At 48.3% G+C, this 24,243-nt stretch overlaps 1 protein-coding gene across 2 annotated transcripts in view; it reads right to left on the bottom strand.

The window, feature by feature from the left end:
* GABBR1 (gamma-aminobutyric acid type B receptor subunit 1) overlaps positions 1 to 24,243 on the bottom strand; it is a 116,137-nt gene that overhangs the window by 64,481 nt on the left and 27,413 nt on the right. For both annotated transcript variants that reach the window (XM_040404914.1, XM_040404915.1), the window contains 2 exons: positions 20,621 to 20,809; positions 1,768 to 1,788 (listed from right to left, as the gene is read on the bottom strand). In XM_040404914.1, coding sequence (XP_040260848.1) covers positions 1,768 to 1,788; positions 20,621 to 20,809 — 210 coding nt within the window. The remainder of the gene's footprint in view (positions 1 to 1,767; positions 1,789 to 20,620; positions 20,810 to 24,243) is intronic.

The raw sequence follows: 24,243 nt of genomic DNA, 5'->3' as shown, positions 1-24,243 counted from the left end.
CTGCAGCAGAAAGGATTCACCCCCCTGAGCTGTGATAGGGGGAGAGCTGCAGCAGAACGGACACAACCCCTGACCTATGATAGGGAGAGAGCTGCAGCAGAAAGGATGCACCCCCTGAGCTGTAATAGCGGGAGAGCTGCAGCAGAATGGACACAACCCCTGACCTGTGATAGGGAGAGAGATGCAGCAGAATGGACACAAAACCTGAAATGCGATAGTGAGAGAGCTGCAGCAGAAAGGATACACCCCCTGAGCTGTAATAGGGGGAGAGCTGCAGCAGAACGGACACAACCCCTGAACTGCGATAGTGAGAGCTGCAGCAGAAAGGATGCACCCCCTGAGCTGTAATAGGGGGAGATCTGCAGCAGAACGGACACAAGCCCTGACCTATGATAGGGAGAGAGCTGCAGCAGAACGGACACAACACCTGAACTGCGATAGTGAGAGAGCTGCAGCAGAAAAGATTCACCCCCCTGAGCTGTAATAGGGGGAGAGCTGCAGCAGAATGGACACAACCCCTGAGCTGCAATAGGGAGAGAGAGATGCAGCAGAAAGGATGCACCCCCTGAGCTGTAATAGGGGGAGAGCTGCAGCAGAACGGACACAACACCTGAACTGCGATAGTGAGAGAGCTGCAGCAGAAAAGATTCACCCCCCTGAGCTGTAATAGGGGGAGAGCTGCAGCAGAATGGACACAACCCCTGAGCTGCAATAGGGAGAGAGAGATGCAGCAGAAAGGATGCACCCCCTGAGCTGTAATAGGGGGAGAGCTGCAGCAGAACGGACACAACCCCTGAACTGCGATAGTGAGAGAGATGCAGCAGAAAAGATTCACCCCCCTGAGCTGTAATAGGGGGAGAGCTGCAGCAGAACGGACACAACCCCTGAACTGCGATAGTGAGAGAGCTGCAGCAGAAAGGATGCACCCCCTGAGCTGTGATAGGGAGAGAGCTGCAGCAGAATGGACACAACCCCTGAGCTGTGATAGTGAGAGAGATGCAGCAGAATGGACACACTCCCTGAGCTGCAATAGAGGGTAAGATGCAGCAGAACAGAGACAGCCCCTGAGCTGTGATAGAGAGAGCCCTGGCAGAAATTACACCCCCCCCTGAGCTGTGATAGGGAGAGAGCTGCAGCAGAAAGGACACACATATTGAGCAGTGATAGGGAGAGGGATCCAGCAGAAAAGACACACCTCCTGATCTACAACAGGTAGGGCTGCAGCAGAAAGGGCACACCTCCTGAGTTGTTAAAGGGAGAGAGATGCTGCAGAAAGGACACACCCCCTGAGTGTTCAGCTTGATATAAATCTAGCAAAGCAACTGGAGCAATGAATGTGGAGATCTCTGGATCCATGTGAGGTACAGGGCTGGTTCTAGCTTTGTTACAAAGAGACCGTCATGTACTATACGATGTCGGATTGTCATTCCTTACATCATGGAATAACCCCTTTAAGGTCATGCAGTCGGTTTACCCACAGGTCAATGCCACTGATAATATGTTGCGCCCAATGACAAACTCAGCTCTGCTCTACCAAGTCACAGCACAATGCATACCACCTTACAACACACAGAGACACCTATGTCATGAGACGTCCTGCTCCACAATGCAGTATGGTGCGGCGCAAGACTCCGAAATGAAACGGTTTATGGTAAAATAAATAATAATAAAAAACAAGAAAACTAAATGGTAAATGATAGAAGGAGCAGAACAGGGAGGACGGACGTACGGAAGGATTTACATACATGGACAGACATATAGACTTACGTGATGTGTCCGTGCGTCTGACTGCAGCATTAGCCAAGGAGACAAGAGACAGCTCGTTAGAGTGGGGGAGGAGGGAAGTAACATCAGTACAGGTCTAGCATAACAACTTACCGCCTGAACCATGTGCCCCATCCACAGCTGCACTAACAACCAATCAGATTGTTGCTCCCATTTCCGAGCCTGCTTTATTAAGATGAGAGCTGAAACCTGATTGGTTGCTCGCCCCTGTGTATATCACAGTTCGTAGCTTCCAGATGGCATCTTGGCGTGAAAGTGGTATGGCGTGTGGGGTTACTTAAAGAGGCTCTGTCAGCATGATAAACCCTGTTAAACCAGGCATAATGTCTGGTAGGGTTGATTATGCTGATTAAAACAATATCTTTCTTTTGTCTGTACGCTAAACAGCTGCAGAGATATCTGTGGTTTATTCATATGCAAAATAGCAGATCGGAGCACCAGGGGGCAGAGCTGAATCCTTGGAGCACTGCTTTTGTAACACCCCTGTGCTCTTGCACACTCCCCCTTCCCCCCTCCCTTTAATTTACAGGGATATACATCAGCATGCTGGGGGCACGGCTGTGTCCTAGCATGTACATATTACATACACTACTTACTATAGCCTTACCATGTTCAGAATAGAGGTTTTCTATGCTTAGAAAGCTAATATATATATATATTGCTGGTTCATTCACAGGCACAATATATGATTATAAAGACACCAGTAATATGCATTAACTTCTAAGCATAAAAAAACCACTCTTTTCAATATGATAACGTTATAGCCTGGAGGTAAGGGGTCAGCCTTGCATGTAGATGTCCAGATTCAAATCCCAGGCTAGACTTCTAGATTTTTTCTTCAGTTTTTCTCCCTCTTTTAACTCATAATAAAAGGCTATATTGAGAATAGAGTTGTTTATGCTTAGAAAGCTAATACATACTGCTGGTTTATTCACAGGCCCAAGATAGAAAGCTAATACATATTACTGGAGTCTTTATATTCATATGTTGAGCCTGTGATTAAACCAGTGATGTGTATTCACATTCTAAGCCTAGAAAATGTCTATTCTCAACACGGTAAGGCTATAGTAAGTAGTGTATGATATGCAGCAACTATGACACGGCTCTGCCCTCAGCATGCTGATGTCTAGCCCTGTCAATCAAGAGGAGGGAGGAGTGTGTTACAAAAGCAGTGCTCCAAGAATTCAACCCGCCACCTGGTGCTCCAATCTCATCATTTGCATATGAATAAAAACACAGATATCTCTGCAGCTGTTTAACATACAGACAAAAGAAAGGTCTCGTTTTAATCAGCATGATGAGCCCTACCAGCCAGTATGCCTGGTTTGAAATGACTGATCATGCTGATAGAAGCTCTTTAAAGGGGTTCTACAAATAGAGATAAAAGAACTGAAAATATTTACTGCCTACATTTCCAACCTCTGAACACTGATTCCTCTGACTGCAGCTGCGGGGGGATTATTTGCTTCTGCTCCGTGCAAGATCGATTCGTCATGCCTGTTCTATATGGACAAGAAAAGATAACTCCTAGATCAGACATGACCAATCAATCCTGCAGGGATCCCAGCTGCACACACAGCTGGAGCAACATCCAGAGACTGAACCTTATCACAAACTAGATTATTATTATTATTATTATTATTATTATTATTATTATTTTCATCTGTAGTGGTCCTATAACTTGCATCTCACCAGCCTGTGCAAAACTACAACTCCCAACATGCCTGTGGTTGTGAGGATATGCTGGGAATTGTCGTCTTGAAAGGACTGGAGAGTCTTAGGAGGAGAATATTGTATCTGGATAAGCGCTCTCGTCATTGCAGGCCATAGGTGTATATATATACTGCGTGTGACATGTGCATCCAGTTTGGAGTGTAATAACCTCAAAAATACAAGACACACAACAAACGAGGCTGAAAATCAGGTTTATTGCTGCTGCAATAGAATAAACTGCAAATAAAAGAACAGGCACATAGGAGACACAAAACCTATACAAGAGCGGCATCTGGTGGTGACTCTTAGAAGTGCAGGAGAGCGTCACAACTACATTGCCCACTATCCAGGCTGAAAACCCACATCAAATACTTCTCACAACGGAGTATTTGCTATAGTTGTGTCCAGTCTAAACAACCCTAAGACCATTAGCAGCACTCTCTTGTTCTGGTAGTTTGTTACAGTGTATCAGTGCAGGCAGGATACAAGTTTAGCTAACAGAGGTTTGTCTACGGAAAACAACTGTAATGAGGACTATTATAGGTCTCTATGGGTTTTCAGCTAGCATGTTCTTATTCACTGACAGCAAGCAGATATCTTGAGGAACTGAAACAGAACGTGTCGTGGAAGTTGAAGAAGTTTTCACTCTATAACATAAAACAGGAGAATCCCTGAAATAATTGTTTGGGGATTCTCATACGTTCGTCCAGATGGACCCCATACTTGTGTGAAGCTACAAATACCAGGTTATAGATCTCGCAGAGGGTTCGTGACAGTGGTGAATTCACACACACACTGCATATTCATGGTCTCCTGATTGGCGGCCTGCACACCTCAGAGGAAGAGCCGAGGCTCCTCCAGATGTCACCTCATCCTCGCCTGCCTCTGGGACCTCACAAGGTGACATGGTCCCCAACATAAACATTTTCCAGGTCACTGGGTTCCCTGTATACAAGATTACTGAGCTTAGGGATCCATAACTTGGGCTTCCTGGCAGGCGATGGTGGTTTAAGGGTTAATGTGGCTGCACAAATCCCATATTTCTGGGGTCTGAGGGATTTAGGGGTGAACACATTCTGATCCCCCATTGTGGGGAGCGGAGCTAATGGTAATCACACTGTGGGACTGGATAGGGAGGACCCCCAGCAATGCATGCCCACCCCCAATTGTTTGGGCCGGATTCCCGCTATGTAGAACATGCCCCAACCTCCAACATTCAGAAATGGCAAGTAACTACAATCACCCCCATCCTCCCCTGTAGTGTTCATTTATCAGTGACCACAAGATCCTGCATAGATAACAGTATGCTAGCTACAAGTGATTCTGCCCCCCGCAAGTGCCAGCCACACTGCCCCCCACTGGCTGGCACTTGCGGGGGGCAGTGCGGCTGGCACTTGCGGGGGGGCAGTGCGGCTGGCACTTGCGGGGGGGCAGTGCGGCTGGCACTTGCGGGGGGGCAGTGCGGCTGGCACTTGCGGGGGGGGCAGTGCGGCTGGCACTTGCGGGGGGGGCAGTGCGGCTGGCACTTGCGGGGGGGCAGTGCGGCTGGCACTTGCGGGGGGGCAGTGCGGCTGGCACTTGCGGGGGGGCAGTGCGGCTGGCACTTGCGGGGGGGGCAGTGCGGCTGGCACTTGCGGGGGGGCAGTGCGGCTGGCACTTGCGGGGGGGCAGTGCGGCTGGCACTTGCGGGGGGGCAGTGCGGCTGGCACTTGCGGGGGGGCAGTGCGGCTGGCACTTGCGGGGGGGCAGTGCGGCTGGCACTTGCGGGGGGGCAGTGCGGCTGGCACTTGCGGGGGGGCAGTGCGGCTGGCACTTGCGGGGGGGCAGTGCGGCTGGCACTTGCGGGGGGGCAGTGCGGCTGGCACTTGCGGGGGGGCAGTGCGGCTGGCACTTGCGGGGGGGCAGTGCGGCTGGCACTTGCGGGGGGGCAGTGCGGCTGGCACTTGCGGGGGGCAGTGTGGCTGGCACTTGCGGGGGGCAGTGTGGCTGGCACTTGCTAGGATGGATGAACTTCCAGTTCCAGTAGTCTAACCCTTTGATCACCACAGTCAAGAGTGACTGCAGCCTGATCACAGGGGATCCCCTTCATTTGGGGCATCTGGTTTTGTAGTGATACGATGAAGGTCTGGGGGCCCCTGTGCAGTCAGCTCTAGGGCCACATCAATGAAAAAATAATGTTAAAGAGGAACTACACTTTACAAAACTTTTATTATGTCATAGTGACATGTCAAGGTTTTGGGGGTCCGAATGTTGAGACCCTACCAATTGCTAAGACTGAATGTGGAGCTTGAAGCGTTCAGCTGAAGAATGTCTCATAGGCTTTCAGTTAGAGGCCATCTTACGTCTCCAGCATGCGGGTTCTCCCACGAAAATAATTCTATATTTTTGAAACCAGCACCTGGATCTAAATACTTTTTTAATTGAATGTAATTAAAAATGTATTATAACCACTGAGTTATTCAATAAACTGTATCTGTATAGCGCCACCTGCTGTTTGTTCTATTTCATAGATCTCTGAGGTGGTCGCACACGCTCAGTTTGCTCCTTCACCTGCCCGTGATCAGTGCTCCAGACAAAAAAAAATGACCAGGAGCCATTGGCTCCTAAACTAAAAAATTTAGGAGCCAAATTACATTTTTTAGTCGCTAAATTTAAAATGCATATCATTTTAAAAAAAGGACTTTGAGAAGATGAGACGCAGGTGCACCACATACCTCTCACATCCAGGGACATCTTCTGGGGGACAAGGTGACTAAAAATGGCGAATTGCGTGGTTTAGAGTTTTTTTTTCTGTTACGGCCTTCACCGAGCGGGAATATTTTTTTATATTTTAATAGCTCACACTTTTTGGGACGTGGCGATATGTAATATGTTTATTCTTTATTGTTTGTAAATTTTATATGTAAAACTGGGCAGGGGGCCATTTAAACTTTTAGTATTTTGGTGTTTTTTTTACTTTTTGTTTAATAACCATTTCCCCCCTTAGGGACTAGAACCTGGATCGTGTCATCCCTTGTCCTATTCACCCTAATAGAGATCTATCAGGGTGAATAGGAGCTCACACTCTCCCTGCTGCTCTGTGCTCTGTGCACACAGCAGCAGGGAGGTGAACATGGCAGCCAGGGCTTCAGTAGCGTCCTGGCTGCCATGGTAACGATCTGAGCCTCAGCAGTGTAATCTGCCACTGCCACCAATGAAGGGGATGGGACCCTGTGGCCACCATATAACAATGGGGGACGGACGGACGGACTTGTGGCCAGTGATAATGGGGGACGACGACTTGTGGCCAGTGATAATGGGGGGGGGGAGGCTTTGGGGGGGCGCACTGCACCACCAATGAATGTAATTAAAGAGGACCTTTCGTGGGTCCAAAGAATATGAACTTGGTAGCAGGCTGCATAGAGCGGCGCCCAGGGGTCTAAGTGCACTTACTATTATTCCTGGGCGCCGCTCCGTTCGCCCGCTGTGGCCCCCGGTATTTTCAGCATTCAGAGGAAGGAGGAGGAGACTCTAGTGTCTCTCCGTCTCCATGACAGCAGCGCTGTCCAATCACAGCGCAGAGCCAGGGAGAAAAAAAACTCCCTGGCTCTGAGCTCTGCGCTGTGATTGGACAGCGCTGCTGTCAGGGAGACGGAGAGACACTGGCGTCTCCTCCTCCTTCCTCTGAATGTTGAAACTACCGGGGGCCACAGCGGGCGAACGGAGCGGCGCCCAGGAATAATAGTAAGTGCACTTAGATCCCTGGGCGCCGCTCTATGCAGCCTGCTATTAAGTTCATATTCTTTGGACCCACGAAAGGTCCTACAATTGTCGGCAGCGGTATCACAGACCCAGCACCCGGCCTCAATAACAGGGCATGCGATCTGGGGCACCTGAGGGATTAATGGCCGCGGATCGCATGCCCTGTTATTGAGGCCGGGTGCTGGGTCTGTGATACCGCTGCCGACACTTATGTTTTACATTCATTGGCGGCGCAGTGGCGACAGCTCCTCCCCTCCTCCTCCCCTGCTATCTCCCCATTAGTGGTAGTGGCGGCCGCGTCACAGTGGAGAGGGAGGGACTCCTTCCTTCTCCACTGTGCAGTGTGCTAGTGAAGAGAACTTAGGCTGCACAGGATCGCGGCGGTACAGTCGCAAATGGCGACAAGACTAAAAAGTCTTGTCGCCATCTGCAAATTTTAAGGCGCATTGGCGACCGTTTTGGTCGCCATCTGGAGCCCTGCGTGATGAGAACATAGTCCTACCACTTTACAAATCACTAGTCAGACCACACATGGAGGACTGTGTACAGTTCTGGGCTCCTGTGTACAAGGCAGACATAGCAGAGCTGGAGAGGGTCCAGAGGAGGGCAACTAAAGTAATAACTGGAATGGGGCAACTACAGTACCCTGAAAGATTATCAAAATTAGGGTTATTCACTTTAGAAAAAAGACGACTGAGGGGAGATCTAAGTAATATGTATAAATATATCAGGGGTCAGTACAGAGATCTCTCCCATCATCTATTTATCCCCAGGACTGTGACTGTGACGAGGGGACATCCTCTGCGTCTGGAGGAAAGAAGGTTTGTACACAAACATAGAAGAGGATTCTTTACGGTAAGAGCAGTGAGACTATGGAACTCTCTGCCTGAGGAGGTGGTGATGGTGAGTACAATAAAGGAATTCAAGAGGGGCCTGGATGTATTTCTGGAGTGTAATAATATTACAGGCTATAGCTACTAGAGAGGGGTCGTTGATCCAGGGAGTTATTCTGATGCCTGATTGGAGTCGGGAAGGAATTTTTTATTCCCCTAAAGTGGGGAAAATTGGCTTCTACCTCACAGGGTTTTTTTTTGCCTTCCTCTGGATCAACTTGCAGGATGACAGGCCGAACTGGATGGACGGAGGGCTTTTTTCGGCCTTATGTACTATGTTACTATGTTACTATGTTACAAGCCTGATCTCCTGTTAGAAGCTGTGACAGTTACAGAAAGAGAGCAGCAGCAGAAAAGACATGTCCCCTGGAAAGGACACGCCCGCTGAAGAGGACACGCCCGCTGAAGAGGACACGCCTGCTGAAGAGGACACGCCCCCTGAGCAGCCTGAAATAAATCTAGCAGAGCAATTGGAGCAATGAATGAGGAGATCTCTGGATCCATGTGAGGTGCAGGGCTGGTACTAGCTTTGTTTGAAAAAAATTGTCATGTGCTATGTAATATCAGATTCTTAGTTTTTTACATTAATTTAAGGACAGTCCCTTTAAATGTCTCCCTTGTATGACCTTATTGGGTGGGGGTGCCAAGTGTAAAAGAATAAAAAAATAAAGACAAAATTAAAAAACAAATAAATCTAAAGAAAAAAAATTTAAATGTCAGCCCTCAATGGTCATCTCAGTGATGAACGCGGCATCTGAGGGGCTCAAAGATGGGGGGCGGCGCAATCGCCGTTCCCTGTCATCACGCCCGCTACTCTCAAAGCAATGCGCTTCGTGACAAAGTAATTCGCCACAAAGGGAATTTCTTTGTGAAATTCAGCGAAGCAGCTGAATCGAATTTTTGAGAACTTCGCTCATCTCTACATTTGATGCCCGCCATGTTGGCAGCGTCACGTGGTGCGGGGGTTAAAGCTTAATTTGCAGGAGGATTGGGAGAACGTGAAATTCTGGAGAAAACCCTGCTGCAACCTGAGAGAGAACTGCCGCACTGCAATGTCAGGAATGGCTCTTCTAAAAACTGGCGTTAAAGGGGTTCTCTAAGACTTTGTAAAATTAAAGTGCACCTGTCATCAGGATCAACACATTTAAACCAGACACACTTCCCAGTAGGGTGGATCCTGCTGATTAAAATGATATCTGTCTTGTGAAAATCGGTTGGGGCATTCCCAAGAAAAGAAGACTTGTATTCCTTATGCCAATGAGGTCCTTAGTGCCTCAAGAGGCGGGGCCTAGACCCTGCCCCTCAGCTTACCAGTGCTGGCCACGCCCCTTGGTGCCCACTTGCACAAATAATAATAATAAAATGTATTTCTATAGTGCCACCATATTCCGCAGCGCTTTACACGTTCATAGGGTTCATGTACGAAACAAAACTAACTGGCTAATATGCAACTGAAACATTAGGAGTCAGGGCCCTGAGCTTACAATCTATGAGGAATTGGGGGTGACACATAAGGTAGTTGATTGTGATAAGTAGGATTTGAGCCATTATTGAACTGACAGGAGCGGTGCCGGACGATCTGCTTTGGGTTTGGGACTACTAGAGGATCGAGTTCAGGCTAGAGGAGTTGGTGGGGGAAAGTTTAGTCGGGGAATAGTCAGTTTAGGTATCTTTATAAATTAAGACTGCCTGAAAAGATGTGTTTTTAAGGCACGTTTGAAGGTGGAGAAGTTGTGAATTGACCTAGTATTCCGGGGCAGAGTATTCCAGAGAGTAGGTGCAGCTCGAGAAAAGTCTTGAAGACGGGAGTGAGAGGTACGAATTATGGAGGTTATTAATCTTAGGTCGCTAACAGAACGGAGAGCAGGAGTAGGGTGGTAGATGGAGATGAGGGAGGAGATGTATGGAGGTGCAGCACTGTGGAGAGCAGGAGTAGGGTGGTAGATGGAGATGAGGGAGGAGATGTATGGAGGTGCAGCACTGTGGAGAGCACGAGTAGGGTGGTAGATGGAGATGAGGGAGGAGATGTATGGAGGTGCAGCACTGTGGAGAGCACGAGTAGGGTGGTAGATGGAGATGAGGGAGGAGATGTATGGAGGTGCAGCACTGTGGAGAGCAGGAGTAGGGTGGTAGATGGTGATGAGGGAGGAGATGTATGGAGGTGCAGCACTGTGGAGAGCACGAGTAGGGTGGTAGATGGAGATGAGGGAGGAGATGTATGGAGGTGCAGCACTGTGGAGAGCAGGAGTAGGGTGGTAGATGATGATGAGGGAGGAGATGTATGGAGGTGCAGCACTGTGGAGAGCAGGAGTAGGGTGGTAGATGGAGATGAGGGAGGAGATGTATGGAGGTGCAGCACTGTGGAGAGCAGGAGTAGGGTGGTAGATGGAGATGAGGGAGGAGATGTATGGAGGTGCAGCACTGTGGAGAGCAGGAGTAGGGTGGTAGATGATGATGAGGGAGGAGATGTATGGAGGTGCAGCACTGTGGAGAGCAGGAGTAGGGTGGTAGATGGAGATGAGGGAGGAGATGTATGGAGGTGCAGCACTGTGGAGAGCAGGAGTAGGGTGGTAGATGGAGATGAGGGAGGAGATGTATGGAGGTGCAGCACTGTGGAGAGCAGGAGTAGGGTGGTAGATGGAGATGAGGGAGGAGATGTATGGAGGTGCAGCCCTGTGGAGAGCACAAGTAGGGTGGTAGATGGAAATGAGGGAGGAGATGTATGGAGGTGCAGCACTGTGGAGAGCACAAGTAGGGTGGTAGATGGAGATGAGGGAGGAGATGTATGGACGTGCAGCCCTGTGGAGAGCACGAGTAGGCTGGTAGATGGAGATGAGGGAGGAGATGTATGGAGGTGCAGCCCTGTGGAGAGCAGGAGTAGGGTGGTAGATGGAGATGAAGGAGGAGATGTATGGAGGTGCAGCCCTGTGGAGAGCAGGAGTGGGGTGGTAGATGGAGATGAGGGAGGAGATGTATGGAGGTGCAGCACTGTGGAGAGCAGGAGTAGGGTGGTAGATGGAGATTAGGGAGGAGATGTATGGAGGAGCAGCACTGTGGAGAGCACGAGTAGGGTGGTAGATGGAGATGAGGAAGGAGATGTATGGAGGTGCAGCCCTGTGGAGAGCAGGAGTGGGGTGGTAGATGGAGATGAGGGAGGAGATGCATGGAGGTGCAGCACTGTGGAGAGCACGAGTAGGGTGGTAGATGGAGATTAGGGAGGAGATGTATGGAGGTGCAGCACTGTGGAGAGCAGGAGTAGGGTGGTAGATGGAGATGAGGGAGGAGATGTATGGAGGTGCAGCACTGTGGAGAGCAGGAGTAGGGTGGTAGATGGAGATGAGGGAGGAGATGTATGGACGTGCAGCCCTGTGGAGAGCACGAGTAGGGTGGTAGATGGAGATGAGGGAGGAGATGTATGGAGGTGCAGCCCTGTGGAGAGCACGAGTAGGGTGGTAGATGGAGATGAGGGAGGAGATGTATGGACGTGCAGCCCTGTGGAGAGCACGAGTAGGGTGGTAGATGGAGATGAGGGAGGAGATGTATGGAGGTGCAGCCCTGTGGAGAGCACAAGTAGGGTGGTAGATGGAGATGAGGGAGGAGATGTATGGAGGTGCAGCCCTGTGGAGAGCAGGAGTGGGGTGGTAGATGGAGATGAGGGAGGAGATGTATGGAGGTGCAGCACTGTGGAGAGCACGAGTAGGGTGGTAGATGGAGATGAGGGAGGAGATGTATGGAGGTGCAGCACTGTGAAGAGCACGAGTAGGGTGGTAGATGGAGATGAGGGAGGAGATGTATGGAGGTGCAGCACTGTGGAGAGCAGGAGTAGGGTGGTAGATGGAGATGAGGGAGGAGATGTATGGAGGTGCAGCACTGTGGAGAGCACGAGTAGGGTGGTAGATGGAGATGAGGGAGGAGATGTATGGAGGTGCAGCACTGTGGAGAGCACGAGTAGGGTGGTAGATGGAGATGAGGGAGGAGATGTATGGAGGTGCAGCACTGTGGAGAGCAGGAGTAGGGTGGTAGATGGAGATGAGGGAGGAGATGTATGGAGGTGCAGCACTGTGGAGAACTTTGTGGGTGAGGGTCAGAAGTTTGAACTGTATTCTGTGGTGGATGGGCAACCAGTGAAGTGACTGGCACAGGCTAGTAGCATCAGTGTAGCGGTTGGATGGATAGATGAGCCTGGCTGCAGCATTTAGGACAGACTGAAGGGGGGAGAGTTTAGTGAGAGGGAGACCGATTAGTAATGCCTTGCAGTAGTCAAGACGAGAATGAATCAAGGCAACAACAAGAGGTTTTGCCGTTTCCACAGTAAGAAAAGGGCGGATTCTGGCGATATTCTTGAGGTGCAGACGACGAGAGCGTGTAAGTGATTAAATATGGGGAACAAAGGAAAGATCGGTGTCAAATGTTGCCCCAAGACTGCGGGCATGTTGCACAGGAGTTATGATAGCGCTGCAGACCGAAATTGAAATATCAAGTTTAGGTGGGTTAGTAAATGGGAGAAAGACAAGAAGTTCCGTTTTTGAGAGGTTCAGTTTTAGATACAGAGAGGACATGATGTTAGAGACAGCTGCCAGACAATTACTGGTGTTTTGGAGTAAAGCAGGGATGATGTCAGGGGATGAAGTGTATAGTTGGGTGTCGTCAGCATAGAGATGGTATCGAAAGCCAAATCTACTGATAGTCTGTCCAATGGGGGCTGTATAGAGGGAGAAGAGTAGAGGACCTAGTACTGAGCCTTGAGGAACGCCAACATCAAGAGGAAGAGGAGAAGAAGAGCCAGGGAATGATAGTGTCCTTAAGGCCAATTGAGTGGAGCATGGTGAGGAGGAGTTTATGGTCTACGGTATCAAACACTGCAGACAGATCCAGCAGAATCAGTAGAGAATAGTCACCATTACTTTTTGCTGTTAGGAGATTAGTTAGGGCAGTTTCTGTAGAGTGAAGAGGGCGAAAGGCAGATTGTAAGGGGTCAAGAAGAGAGTTTGCAGAGAGATAGCTTATTAAGCGAGAGTAGACAAGACGTTCAAGGAGTTTAGAGATGAAGGGGAGGTTAGAAACAGGTCGGTAGTTAGCAGCACAGGTCGGGTCAAGAGATGGTTTCTTTAGTAGTGGGGTTATAATAGAGTGTTAGAAAGAGGAGGGAAAGATACCAGAAGAGAGAGAGAGGTTAAAAGTTGTAGTTAGGTTAATGGTGATAGCCGGGGAGAGGGACTGGAGGAGGTGTGATGGAATAGGATCACTGCTACAGGTCGTGGGTCAAGAAGAAGAGAGAAGCCTGGAGACTTCTTCCTCTGTTATAGGGTCAAAAAAGGACAGAGAGCATGTGTAGGAATTGGAGGGAGGAGGATTGAAATTATTTGGGGACTGGGAGATTATTTCCTGCCGGATACTGCCAATCTTGTCTCTGAAGTAAGTGGCCATGCCATCAGCGCAGAGGTCAGTGACAGGTTCTGGAACTTTAGGGCTTAAAAGGGAATGAAAAGTTTTAAAGAGTCGTTTTGGGTTATTTGAGAGTGAGGAGATGAGAGAGGTGAAGTACTTTTGTTTGGCAATGTTGACAGCCGAATTATAGGTTTTGAGCATAAATTTATAATGAAGGAAGTTTGTTGATATTCGCGATTTTCTCCATAAGCGTTCTGCACATCTGGAGCAGCGCTGGAGAAAACGTGTTTCAGGTGTGTGCCAGGGCTGCCGTGTTCTGTGTCGGGAGGGTCGGATTGATATTGGAGCAACTTCATCTAGGGTGGTTTTGAGGGTCTGGTTGTAATGATTGGCAGCCAAGTCTGGACAGGGGAGGGAAGTGATTGGGGTAAGAGCTAATTGTAAGGTGTTAATAAGTTGCTGGCAGTTAATGGTGTGTAGGCTTCTGTAAGTGTGAAAACTAGGATTGCCATGAGAAGAGTGAGAGGTCTTTATGGTAAATGAAAGAAGATTGTGGTCAGAAAGTGGGAAGGATAAGTTACTAAAGTTTCAGACTTAGCAGTGATAGAAGAAGACTAGATCAAGTATATTGCCCTGTTCATGCGTGGCAGAGGAAGTAAGTTGTGATAGTCCAAGAGAGGAGGTTAAAGAAAGAAAGTGAGCGGCTGATGGGGAGATAGGAGCATCAATGGGGATATTAAAATCACCTATAATAAGAGTTGGTGATTCAGAAGATAGGAAGTGAGGAAGCCAAGCTGCAAAGTGATCCAGAAATTGGTGGGGGGACGATAGACAACTGCAACTCTCAGGGGGAATGGATGGAAGAGTCTGATGGTGTGAACCTCAAAAGAGGGGAATGTGAGAGAGGGTACAGGGGGAATGACCTGAAACGTGCACTGTGGAGAAAGTAGCATGCCTACTCCTCCACCGTGTCATAACAAAAAAGCCAGTGGAGATAATATATCCAAATTCATATCAACTTTATTATATATTAAAATATGTAGAAAAAGGCAAGATGGAAAAAAGTATACAGAGAAGCGAAGGGCATATATTCTACTGGACTGTCATGTATCCCCACAAGGCTGATAAGCACTTACCGGGTACCAGGTCAAATGCTGTGTCTCCCAAACACCCAATATATGTACCACAGAGATGATATATAATATGATATAAACACCCCGGCGGGGGATTATATGACGTGATACAGTTATTTAGGGAATGTTCCCAGGATGTTAGTGAGATCCACAGCCTACGTCCTAGATAGCCATAGACAACATGTATATAGCAAATATGATAGTAGTATACACAGCCTAGCCTCTAGCACAGCACAATGATGGTATATATACAATCTGATCAATAACGTAGGTCTAATATGGATGCTGTATATAACAGTGTATATAATAGTGTCTAAATAGACACACCTGGCCGGGACGTACCTGAAGACATGAACAAGCCCAAAGGGATATCGTAGCCCTAAGCCTCCACCGTGCCTGCCATCAGGTCTGGGGGTATGGGAGAAGTGAAGTCCACCATAGGATAGGGCAGCAGGGAAAGCAGTGTCAGAGGGTTGAAGCCACCTAAGGGCCAGCAAGTTCAGAGAGCGTGAAAGGAAGAAATCATGGATTGTGGGGAGTTTGTTACGAACCGACCATGCATTCCAGAGTGCGCAGTTAAAAAGAGACTGGAGAGGATGTGCAGTGAACATTAGTCAGATTTTTGGAGTTTCTGTGTGTGGCAGAGGAGAAGTTAGCAGTGTCAGAGGGTTGAAGCCAGGTTTCTCTAAGGGCCAGCAAGTTCAGAGAGAGTGAGAGGAAGAAATCATGGATTGTGGGGAGTTTGTTACGAACCGACCATGTGTTCCAGAGTGCGCAGGTAAAAGAGACTGGAGAGGATGTGCAGTGAACATTAATCAGATTTTTGGAGTTTCTGTGTGTGGCAGAGGAGAAGTTAGCAGTGTCAGAGGGTTGAAGCCAGGTTTCTCTAAGGGCCAGCAAGTTCAGAGAGAGTGAGAGGAAGAAATCATGGATTGTGGGGAGTTTGTTACGAACCGACCATGCATTCCAGAGTGCGCAGTTAAAAGAGACTGGAGAGGATGTGCAGTGAACATTAATCAGATTTTTGGAGTTTCTGTGTGTGGCTGAGGAGAAGTTAGCACCCAAGCGAGGGCCAGGATTTGGTGAAATATCCCCTGCAGCTAGTAGCAGGAGAACAGAAAGAGACAGCAAGTTGGTGAAAGATTTATATTGGTGTTTTTTATGCTGCACCGTGGAGGAAGATGGGTCAGTGTAATGTATGAGGGTATAAAGTGTATGGGAACTGAACAAGGGTGAGGGAAGGAGGGAGGGACTGATGCGGAGAGAAGGGACAGAGGGTGGAAGGTGTGGTTAAATTTGAAAGTAGACAGCCATAGCAATATAAAGAGCAGCCAGAGCCTGAGTGAAACAATATCATAGCATACCTGTGCTGTGTGTAACTGTGTCTGAGTAGTGCACACAGCATCTCCGTCTCCTGCCCTGTCTAACTGCCATGATTTACTGCCAAGCGCGTAGGCAAAATGGCGCTTTGGCAGAGATAGTGCTTTTGGCTCGTGCTGACCCCTGCACAAAGAATAAGTCTTTTTTTCTCGGGAACGCCGCAACCGATTTTTACAAGCTAGGTATCATTTTAATCACCCCTACCAGGCAGTATGCCCAGTTTAAAATGGTTAAACCTTGCTCGCCTTTAAATGCGTCGCCACTCCAGATCCTGCTGGGCTCATTGCTCTAGTGACTAGGGTTGAGCGAATCAAGCTCCAGATCATAGATCCGAAGTCGAGTCGTTAAAAAAACTGCGTTTGTAATGCTGTTTCCATACAGCATTAAAATGTATGTGCTCCGTGTAGGAAATCTTCGTCTCAGCTGAAATTGCGCGAGACTTTGGTATTCCTACTTGCAGATTTAAAAACATTTGAAAATACGAATTCGAAGTTGGGCTCGGTACCGAGGTACCATCCAGTACAAAACCTGACTTCGGATTCCTATTTTTATATGCCGGACTTCGGCCGAGATGGACATTTTCCTACACGGAGCGCATACATTTTGATTGAAGGTCCCACAAACTACGTTTTTTTTAACGAATCGACTTCACATTAGTAAACAGTAAACACTTACTGTTTATGCACATGTGACCACTGAAGCCAGCGATTGGCTGCCGCCGTCAAGTAAACAATGAAAGTGACACAGCAGGGATCGGAGCGGCTGCGCAGGATCAAAGGGACATTTTAAAGGTGAAGTTTTTGTTTTTTGTTTTACAATAAGAACCCCTTTAAGGGATGAATGGTCTTATACACAATTACACGGACGTGGATAACTTTGTGAAAGAGTGGTCCAAATGATTCCATTCTTATTCCAGGGGCTTCTACGTTCTATATGTGTAACACTCAGCAATACTGATACTCTGTGGTACGACTAGTTTTTGGCTGAAGGGGGTGGAGTATGACACCGTTATTCTCTCTGTGTCCTTTCATTCCCTGTGTCATGATCCGCCTCTCCCGCGCCCTGCACTAGGCAGGGGTTTTCTGGGAGTTTTTTTTACTGATGACCTAGTACCTGGGACCCCCACCCCCCAGCTGTTTGACAAGGTACTGGCAACACCGCTGCCTTCTCGCAGCTCACCAAGCACAGCGCCGTACATTGCATAGTGGCCATGCTTGGTATTGCACCCAGACCCATTCACTTCTATGGAGCTGAGCTGCGCCTAGACCACGTGACCGATGAACATGTCGTCATTGGCCTCGGGAAAGCTGGTGAAGGCCGCGGCGCTACTGCGAGTTACGGTGTAGCCGGGTGTCCCGGGTGTCGGACCCCCACCGATCAGATACTGATGACCTATCCTGAGGACAGGTCATCAGTTAAAAACCTCTCAGAAAATCCTATTAAAACACGCTTTCTAACTTTACACAAATGAAGCTTATAATATAAATAAGAAAAAGTTCTAGAACGTTCTAAGACACTTCGTTTTCAAGATCCCTGATTGCTGGCATTGAATAGGTCAGGACACACTGTATACACTGCTCAAAAAAATAAAGGGAACACAAAAATAACTCATCCTAGATCTGAATTAATTAAATATTCTTCTGAAATACTTTGTTCTTTACATAGTTGAATGTGCTGACAACAAAATCACACAAAAATAAAAAAATGGAAATCAAGTTTTTCAACCCATGGAGGTCTGGATTTTGAGTCACACTCAAAATTAAAGTGGAAAAACACACTACAGGCTGATCCAACTTTGATGTAATGTCCTTAAAACAAGTCAAAATGAGGCTCAGTAGTGTGTGTGGCCTCCACGTGCCTGTATGACCTCCCTACAACGCCTGTGCATGCTCCTGATGAGGTGGCGGACAGTCTCCTGAGGGATCTCCTCCCAGACCTGGACTAAAGCATCTGCCAACTCCTGGACAGTCTGTGGTGCAACGTGACGTTGGTGGATAAAGCGAGACATGATGTCCCAGATGTGCTCAATTGGATTCAGGTCTGGGGAACGGGCGGGCCAGTCCATAGCATCAATGCCTTCGTCTTGCAGGAACTGCTGACACACTCCAGCCACATGAGGTCTAGCATTGTCTTGCATTAGGAGGAACCCAGGGCCAACCGCACCAGCATATGGTCTCACAAGGGGTCTGAGGATCTCATCTCGGTACCTAATGGCAGTCAGGCTACCTCTGGCGAGCACATGGAGGGCTGTGCGGCCCTCCAAAGAAATGCCACCCCACACCATTACTGACCCAATGCCAAACCGGTCATGCTGGAGGATGTTGCAGGCAGCAGAAAGTTCTCCACGGCGTCTCCAGACTCTGTCACGTCTGTCACATGTGCTCAGTGTGAACCTGCTTTCATCTGTGAAGAGCACAGGGCGCCAGTGGCAAATTTGCCAATCTTGGTGTTCTCTGGCAAATGCCAAACGTCCTGCACGGTGTTGGGCTGTAAGCACAACCCCCACCTGTGGACGTCGGGCCCTCATATCACCCTCATGGAGTCTGTTTCTGACCGTTTGAGCAGACACATGCACATTTGTTGCCTGCTGGAGGTCATTTTGCAGGGCTCTGGCAGTGCTCCTCCTGTTCCTCCTTGCACAAAGGCGGAGGTAGCGGTCCTGCTGCTGGGTTGTTGCCCTCCTACGGCCTCCCCCACGTCTCCTGATGTACTGGCCTGTCTCCTGGTAGCGCCTCCATGCTCTGGACACTACGCTGACAGACACAGCAAACCTTCTTGCCACAGCTCGCATTGATGTGCCATCCTGGATAAGCTGCACTACCTGAGCCACTTGTGTGGGTTGTAGACTCCGTCTCATGCTACCACTAGAGTGAAAACACCGCCAGCATTCAAAAGTGACCAAAACATCAGCCAGGAAGCATAGGAACTGAGAAGTGATCTGTGGTCACCACCTGCAGAACCACTCCTTTATTGGGGGTGTCTTGCTAATTGCCTATAATTTCCACCTGTTGTCTATCCCATTTGCACAACAGCATGTGAAATTGATTGTCACTGAGTGTTGCTTCCTAAGTGGACAGTTTGATTTCACAGAAGTGTGATTGACTTGGAGTTACATTGTGTTGTTTAAGTGTTCCCTTTATTTTTTTGAGCAGTGTATTAAAGGGATTCACCCCTTTTGCTATATTGATGACCTATCCTCAGGATAGTAATTAGTGGAGTTGTAATTACACCGCTTGCCGCTATAATGTCGACTGTGAGCCGGTGAACAGAGAAGAGAACACAGCGCTCATACTAGCACTGCGTTCTCTCCGAACAGCTGACCGGTGGGGGGTGGCGGTCAGGCCCCCGCTGATCTGATACTGATAAGCTATTCTGAAGACACGGTCATCAATATAGCAAAAGTGGAGTAGCCCTTTAAAGGGGTTGTCTCTCACTTCAGCAAAAGGCATTTATCATGTAGAGAAAGTTAATACAAGGCACTTACTAATGTATTGTGATTGTCCATATTGCCTCCTTTACTGTCTGGATTCCTTTTTTCCATTCCAAGGTTACGACCACCCTGCAATCCATCAGTGGTGGTCGTGCTTGCACACTATAGGAAAAAGTACCACCCTCTCCGGTGGCTGGGACCGTGGGAGTGCAAATACGCCAGTGCTTTTTCCTATAGTGTGTGAGTAGGGCAGCCGCTGCTGGATTGCAGGGTAGTCTGTAACCATGGAAACGAGCAGTGTATAATGTGATGGAAAAATGAATCCAGCCAGCAAAGGAAGCAATATGGACAATCACAATACATTAGTAAGTGCCTCGTATTAACTTTCTCTACATGATAAATAATATTTGCAGAAGTGAGTCAACCCCTTTAAGCCTCTGGGTGAAAATGAGAAACCATTCACTGACAGAATTCAGAGATCTTAAAAGATGCTGAAGAATTCAAGCACAAAGTAAGGCCTCACACACACATTAGTATCCATTTTGCGGTCAGCAAACCGCGGATCCGCAAAATACAGATACCCGCCGTGCTCATGCCGCAATTTCCCCACTCCCTGGCTATACTTGTTTGTAAAACGGACAAGACCGGGACATGTTCTATGACCTGCGGAATGGCCACATGGATATGGAAGACATCCGTGTGCGGCCCCGTAGAAATGAACGTGTCCATGTGCAATCTGCAAAGAAATGCAAATCCGACGCGGAGCAAAAACGCGGTCATGTGCATGAGGCTTGTATCAGGCTCCATTCACACGTCCGCAATTCCGTTCCGCATTTTGCGGACCCATTCATTCCTATGGGGCTGCACGATGTGCGGCCCGGATCCGGAAATGCGGACCTGCCCTTCCAGGTCCGCAATTCCGATCCTGAAAAAAATAGAACATGTCCTATTCTTGTCCGCAATTGCGGACAAGAATAGGCATTTTCTATTAAGTGCCGGCGATGTGGGGTCCACAAAATGCGGAAGGCACATGGCCGGTGTCCGTGTTTTGCGGATCCGCGGAATGGACCCTTAGAGCGCTCCATAAACGCCTCGTGTAGGGGAGTAGTGCACTGACCCTCCATATTCTCCTCCATCATTCTTCTTCCTTGTCTCACCTTGACAGGTAGGTTTGGGGTGGTCCCACTTCCCCAACTTTGTGCACATACTATGGCTGGATCCCACCAGTAGGAAGCCGGGGTCACATCTGAATCGGACGCTTGTCCCCTCTATCGGGACTCGGCCCATCACGCTATGTTCTACATCTCCGTTCTCCAGCTTCAAGTGCATACGAGGGCAGGTGGGGACTGTGGAGAGAAGGAGGACTGTGAGAAGAACATAAAGGAACCGCAAAGTTATGACAACAATACACCACAGAGGCCACCATCCATGGCACTGGGTGGAAACTAAAGCAAATAGTCTCATATTCTGAATGGCTGGTGATGTCATAGGAGGATTTTGTTATTTTTTTGCAGAGCCGGTGGTGATGTCATAAAATGAGGGGTCAGGATTATCTAGGGAAGACAGGTGATCTGTCAGAGAACAGGTGATGTCACAGAGTGGGGGGCGGAGTTATCTGGATCAGAATGCTGATGTCACAGAATGGGAGGGCAGTGTTATCTGCGGAAGGACTAGTCATATCATTGACATCTTTGTTTTATTATTTTTTTTATTTTCTATATGTAATTTACATTTCAGATCACCTCCTAGGGCTGCCATAGGGCATTCCAGTGAGGTACCAGCATGGGGTGCACCTACCACCAAGGTAAGGGCACAGTATGAGGGATAGAAAGGGTAGGGACAGATATGTTCCCGTTACCGACTCCCCTGCCCAAATGGTTTTGGTTGTTGGAACTTTCACATTTGATTTAAAGGCGTTGTCCCATGATAATTAATCTAAAAAATCAAAATCAGACATCATATAGCACATAATAAGTTCTTTCTAAGAAAGCTGGAACAAGCCCTGGACCTCACATGGATCCAGAGATCTCCCCATTCATTGCTCGGCTAGATTTGTATCAAGCTGGCAGCTCGAGGGGGAGTGTCCTTTCTCAAGGGGCGTGTCCTTTCTCAGGGGGAGTGTCCTTTCTCAGGGGGTGTGTCCTTTCTCCTGGCGCTCTCTCCCCATCACAGCTCAGGAGGCAGTTTAAGGATGAAACCCCTATAGGGGTTACAGGCGTGACTTTCGTCTTGTGACTCCTGACAAGTAGGGCAGAGCGTAGCCTAAGTAGTCTCATTGGACATAAAAGAGAGGGACAGAGGGGGAGGGCTCCTGCTACAGACAGTCGCCTTACAACCAGGTCTTGTGAGAAGAAGGGAGAAATGGCCAATTCCTCACAGATTTGACGGCAGGTTTAATTTATATCTCATGCATTATTGTAATACGAGACAGAATAAGGCGATTTCGACAAGAGCGCCCCTTTTCGGCGATGTGTGCCAAAATATGCAAAAAATAGCAATCTGGTGACAGATGCTCCTTAAGTCATCCTTACCTAGGTTCCCACGCCGCTTAGATTTCCAGGAAGTGAGCCGCCCAGGCATGCGTAAGAAATACCGTCACTCCTTATCCAGCAGAGGGAGCGATCCCTTCTTTATCCAGCAGAGGGAGCATTTAAAGAGGACCTCTCACCACTCCGGACATGCCGGTTTTAAAGAGAACCTGTCACCTCCAAAAGTGATATAAAACTGCCAGCATTGCCTTATAGCAGCCCGCAGTCTGTTATTGATCATGTGTGGGAGCCAGAAATTCGATAATCCATACTTGAGAAAAACGCTTTTTTAATCTCCATGAGCGCTCTGTTTCCTGTGAGCTTGGGATCCTTGGGATCGCGCAAGTATGGCGCCTGCACAGTGCGCCCCTTGTGACTGCACGATGCCGTCTCATCAGCCAGGCATAATTTTCTCACTGCGCATCCGCCGGTTAGTAAAGAATCAGCGTGTGCGCAGGTATATTCACAGCGCCAGCATGATCACTGGCTGCAGGAGAACTCAAGCCAGTGGTCACGCTTCGCCCCTGACCCCCCACCAGAAACTGGGCCAGAAACCTTATATAAGCCCAAGATGGGCAAAATGGACTACACGTATCCCTAAAGCGATTATACATTTATAAATGCATAGGACACATTTATTTTTATTTTTCCACACAAGTAAGACAAGCCCTGACAACATCAATAAACATCTACCCTCATCATCTTCCTAAGGGGACATGTACACGGCCGTCGTGCGCCCATTCCGTGCATTGGGGACCGCAATTTGCGGTCCCCCAATGCATGAGGAACATCCTTGCAGCAGCACGGACCCATTCAACTTGAATGGGTCCGTGGTCTGTCAGCACCGCAAAAAAGTAGAGCTTCCAGTGTTCTGCTCCGCATCTCCGGAACTGCGGACCCATTAGGTCCCCATCCGTGATGCGGAGTGCACACGGCCGTGTGCATATAGCCTTATAATGTATATAACAGGAGTTAGGCCTCATTCACACGACCGGAACGGGCAGCCCATTATAGAAATGTCTATTCTTATCCTCAAAATGGACAAAAATAGGACATGCTTTATCACTTTTGCCGGGCCACGGAATGAAGCAACGGGACACATCTTTTGCGGACCCAATGAAGTGAATGGGTCCACATCCTAGCCGCAAACAATGTGACTTGGATGCGGGAGAAAACACTGTCGTGTGAATGAGCCCTTATCCTTATCATCCCCACTGTATATGGAGTGACGCCATATACTCTCACTACACTGGGTGTATTCTTCATCATCCTCACCATAATGTCTATGGAGTGACGCCATATACTCTCACTACAGTCAGTGTATTCCTCATCATCCTCACCATAATGTCTATGGAGTGACGCCATATACTCTCACTACAGTCAGTGTATTCCTCATCATCCTCACCATAATGTCTATGGAGTGACGCCATATACTCTCACTACAGTCAGTGTATTCCTCATCATCCTCACCATAATGTCTATGGAGTGACGCCATATACTCTCACCACAGTCGTTGTATTCCTCATCATCCTCACTATAAAGTAGTGAGAGTATATGGCGTCACTCCATATACAGTATAGTGGGGATTATGAGGATAAGGGCTCATTCACACGACAGTGGTTTTTTTTTCCCTGCCTCCGAGCCGCATTGTTTGCGGCTAGGATGTGGACCCATTCACTTCAATGGGAACGCAAAAGATTCGGACAGCACCGCGTGTGCTGTCCGCATCCTTTGCTTCATTCCGTGGCCCGGCAAAAGTGATAAAGCATGTCCTATTTTTGTCCATTTTGAGGATAAGAATAGACATTTCTATAATGGGCTGCCCGTTCCGGTCGTGTGAATGAGGCCTAACTCCTGTTATATACATTATAAGGCTATACAGTTGCAAGAAAAAGTATGTGAACCCTTCGGAATGATATGGATTTCTGCACAAATTGGTCATAAAATGTGATCTGATCTTCATCTAAGTCACAACAATAGACAATCACAGTCAGCTTAAACTAATAACACACAAAGAGTTAAATGTTACCATGTTTTTATTGAACACACCATGTAAACATTCACAGTGCAGGTGGAAAAAGTATGTGAACCCTTGGATTTAATAACTGGTTGAACCTCCTTTGGCAGCAATAACTTCAACCAAACGTTTCCTGTAGTTGCAGATCAGACGTGCACAACGGTCAGGAGTAATTCTTGACCATTCCTCTTTACAGAACTGTTTCAGTTCAGCAATATTCTTGGGATGTCTGGTG

Source organism: Bufo bufo, chromosome 8 (assembly GCF_905171765.1).
Source record: "Bufo bufo chromosome 8, aBufBuf1.1, whole genome shotgun sequence".
Taxonomy (NCBI): domain Eukaryota; kingdom Metazoa; phylum Chordata; class Amphibia; order Anura; family Bufonidae; genus Bufo; species Bufo bufo.
The sequence above is the reverse complement of the archived record's forward strand: the minus strand, read 5'-3'. Positions and strand labels throughout refer to the sequence as shown.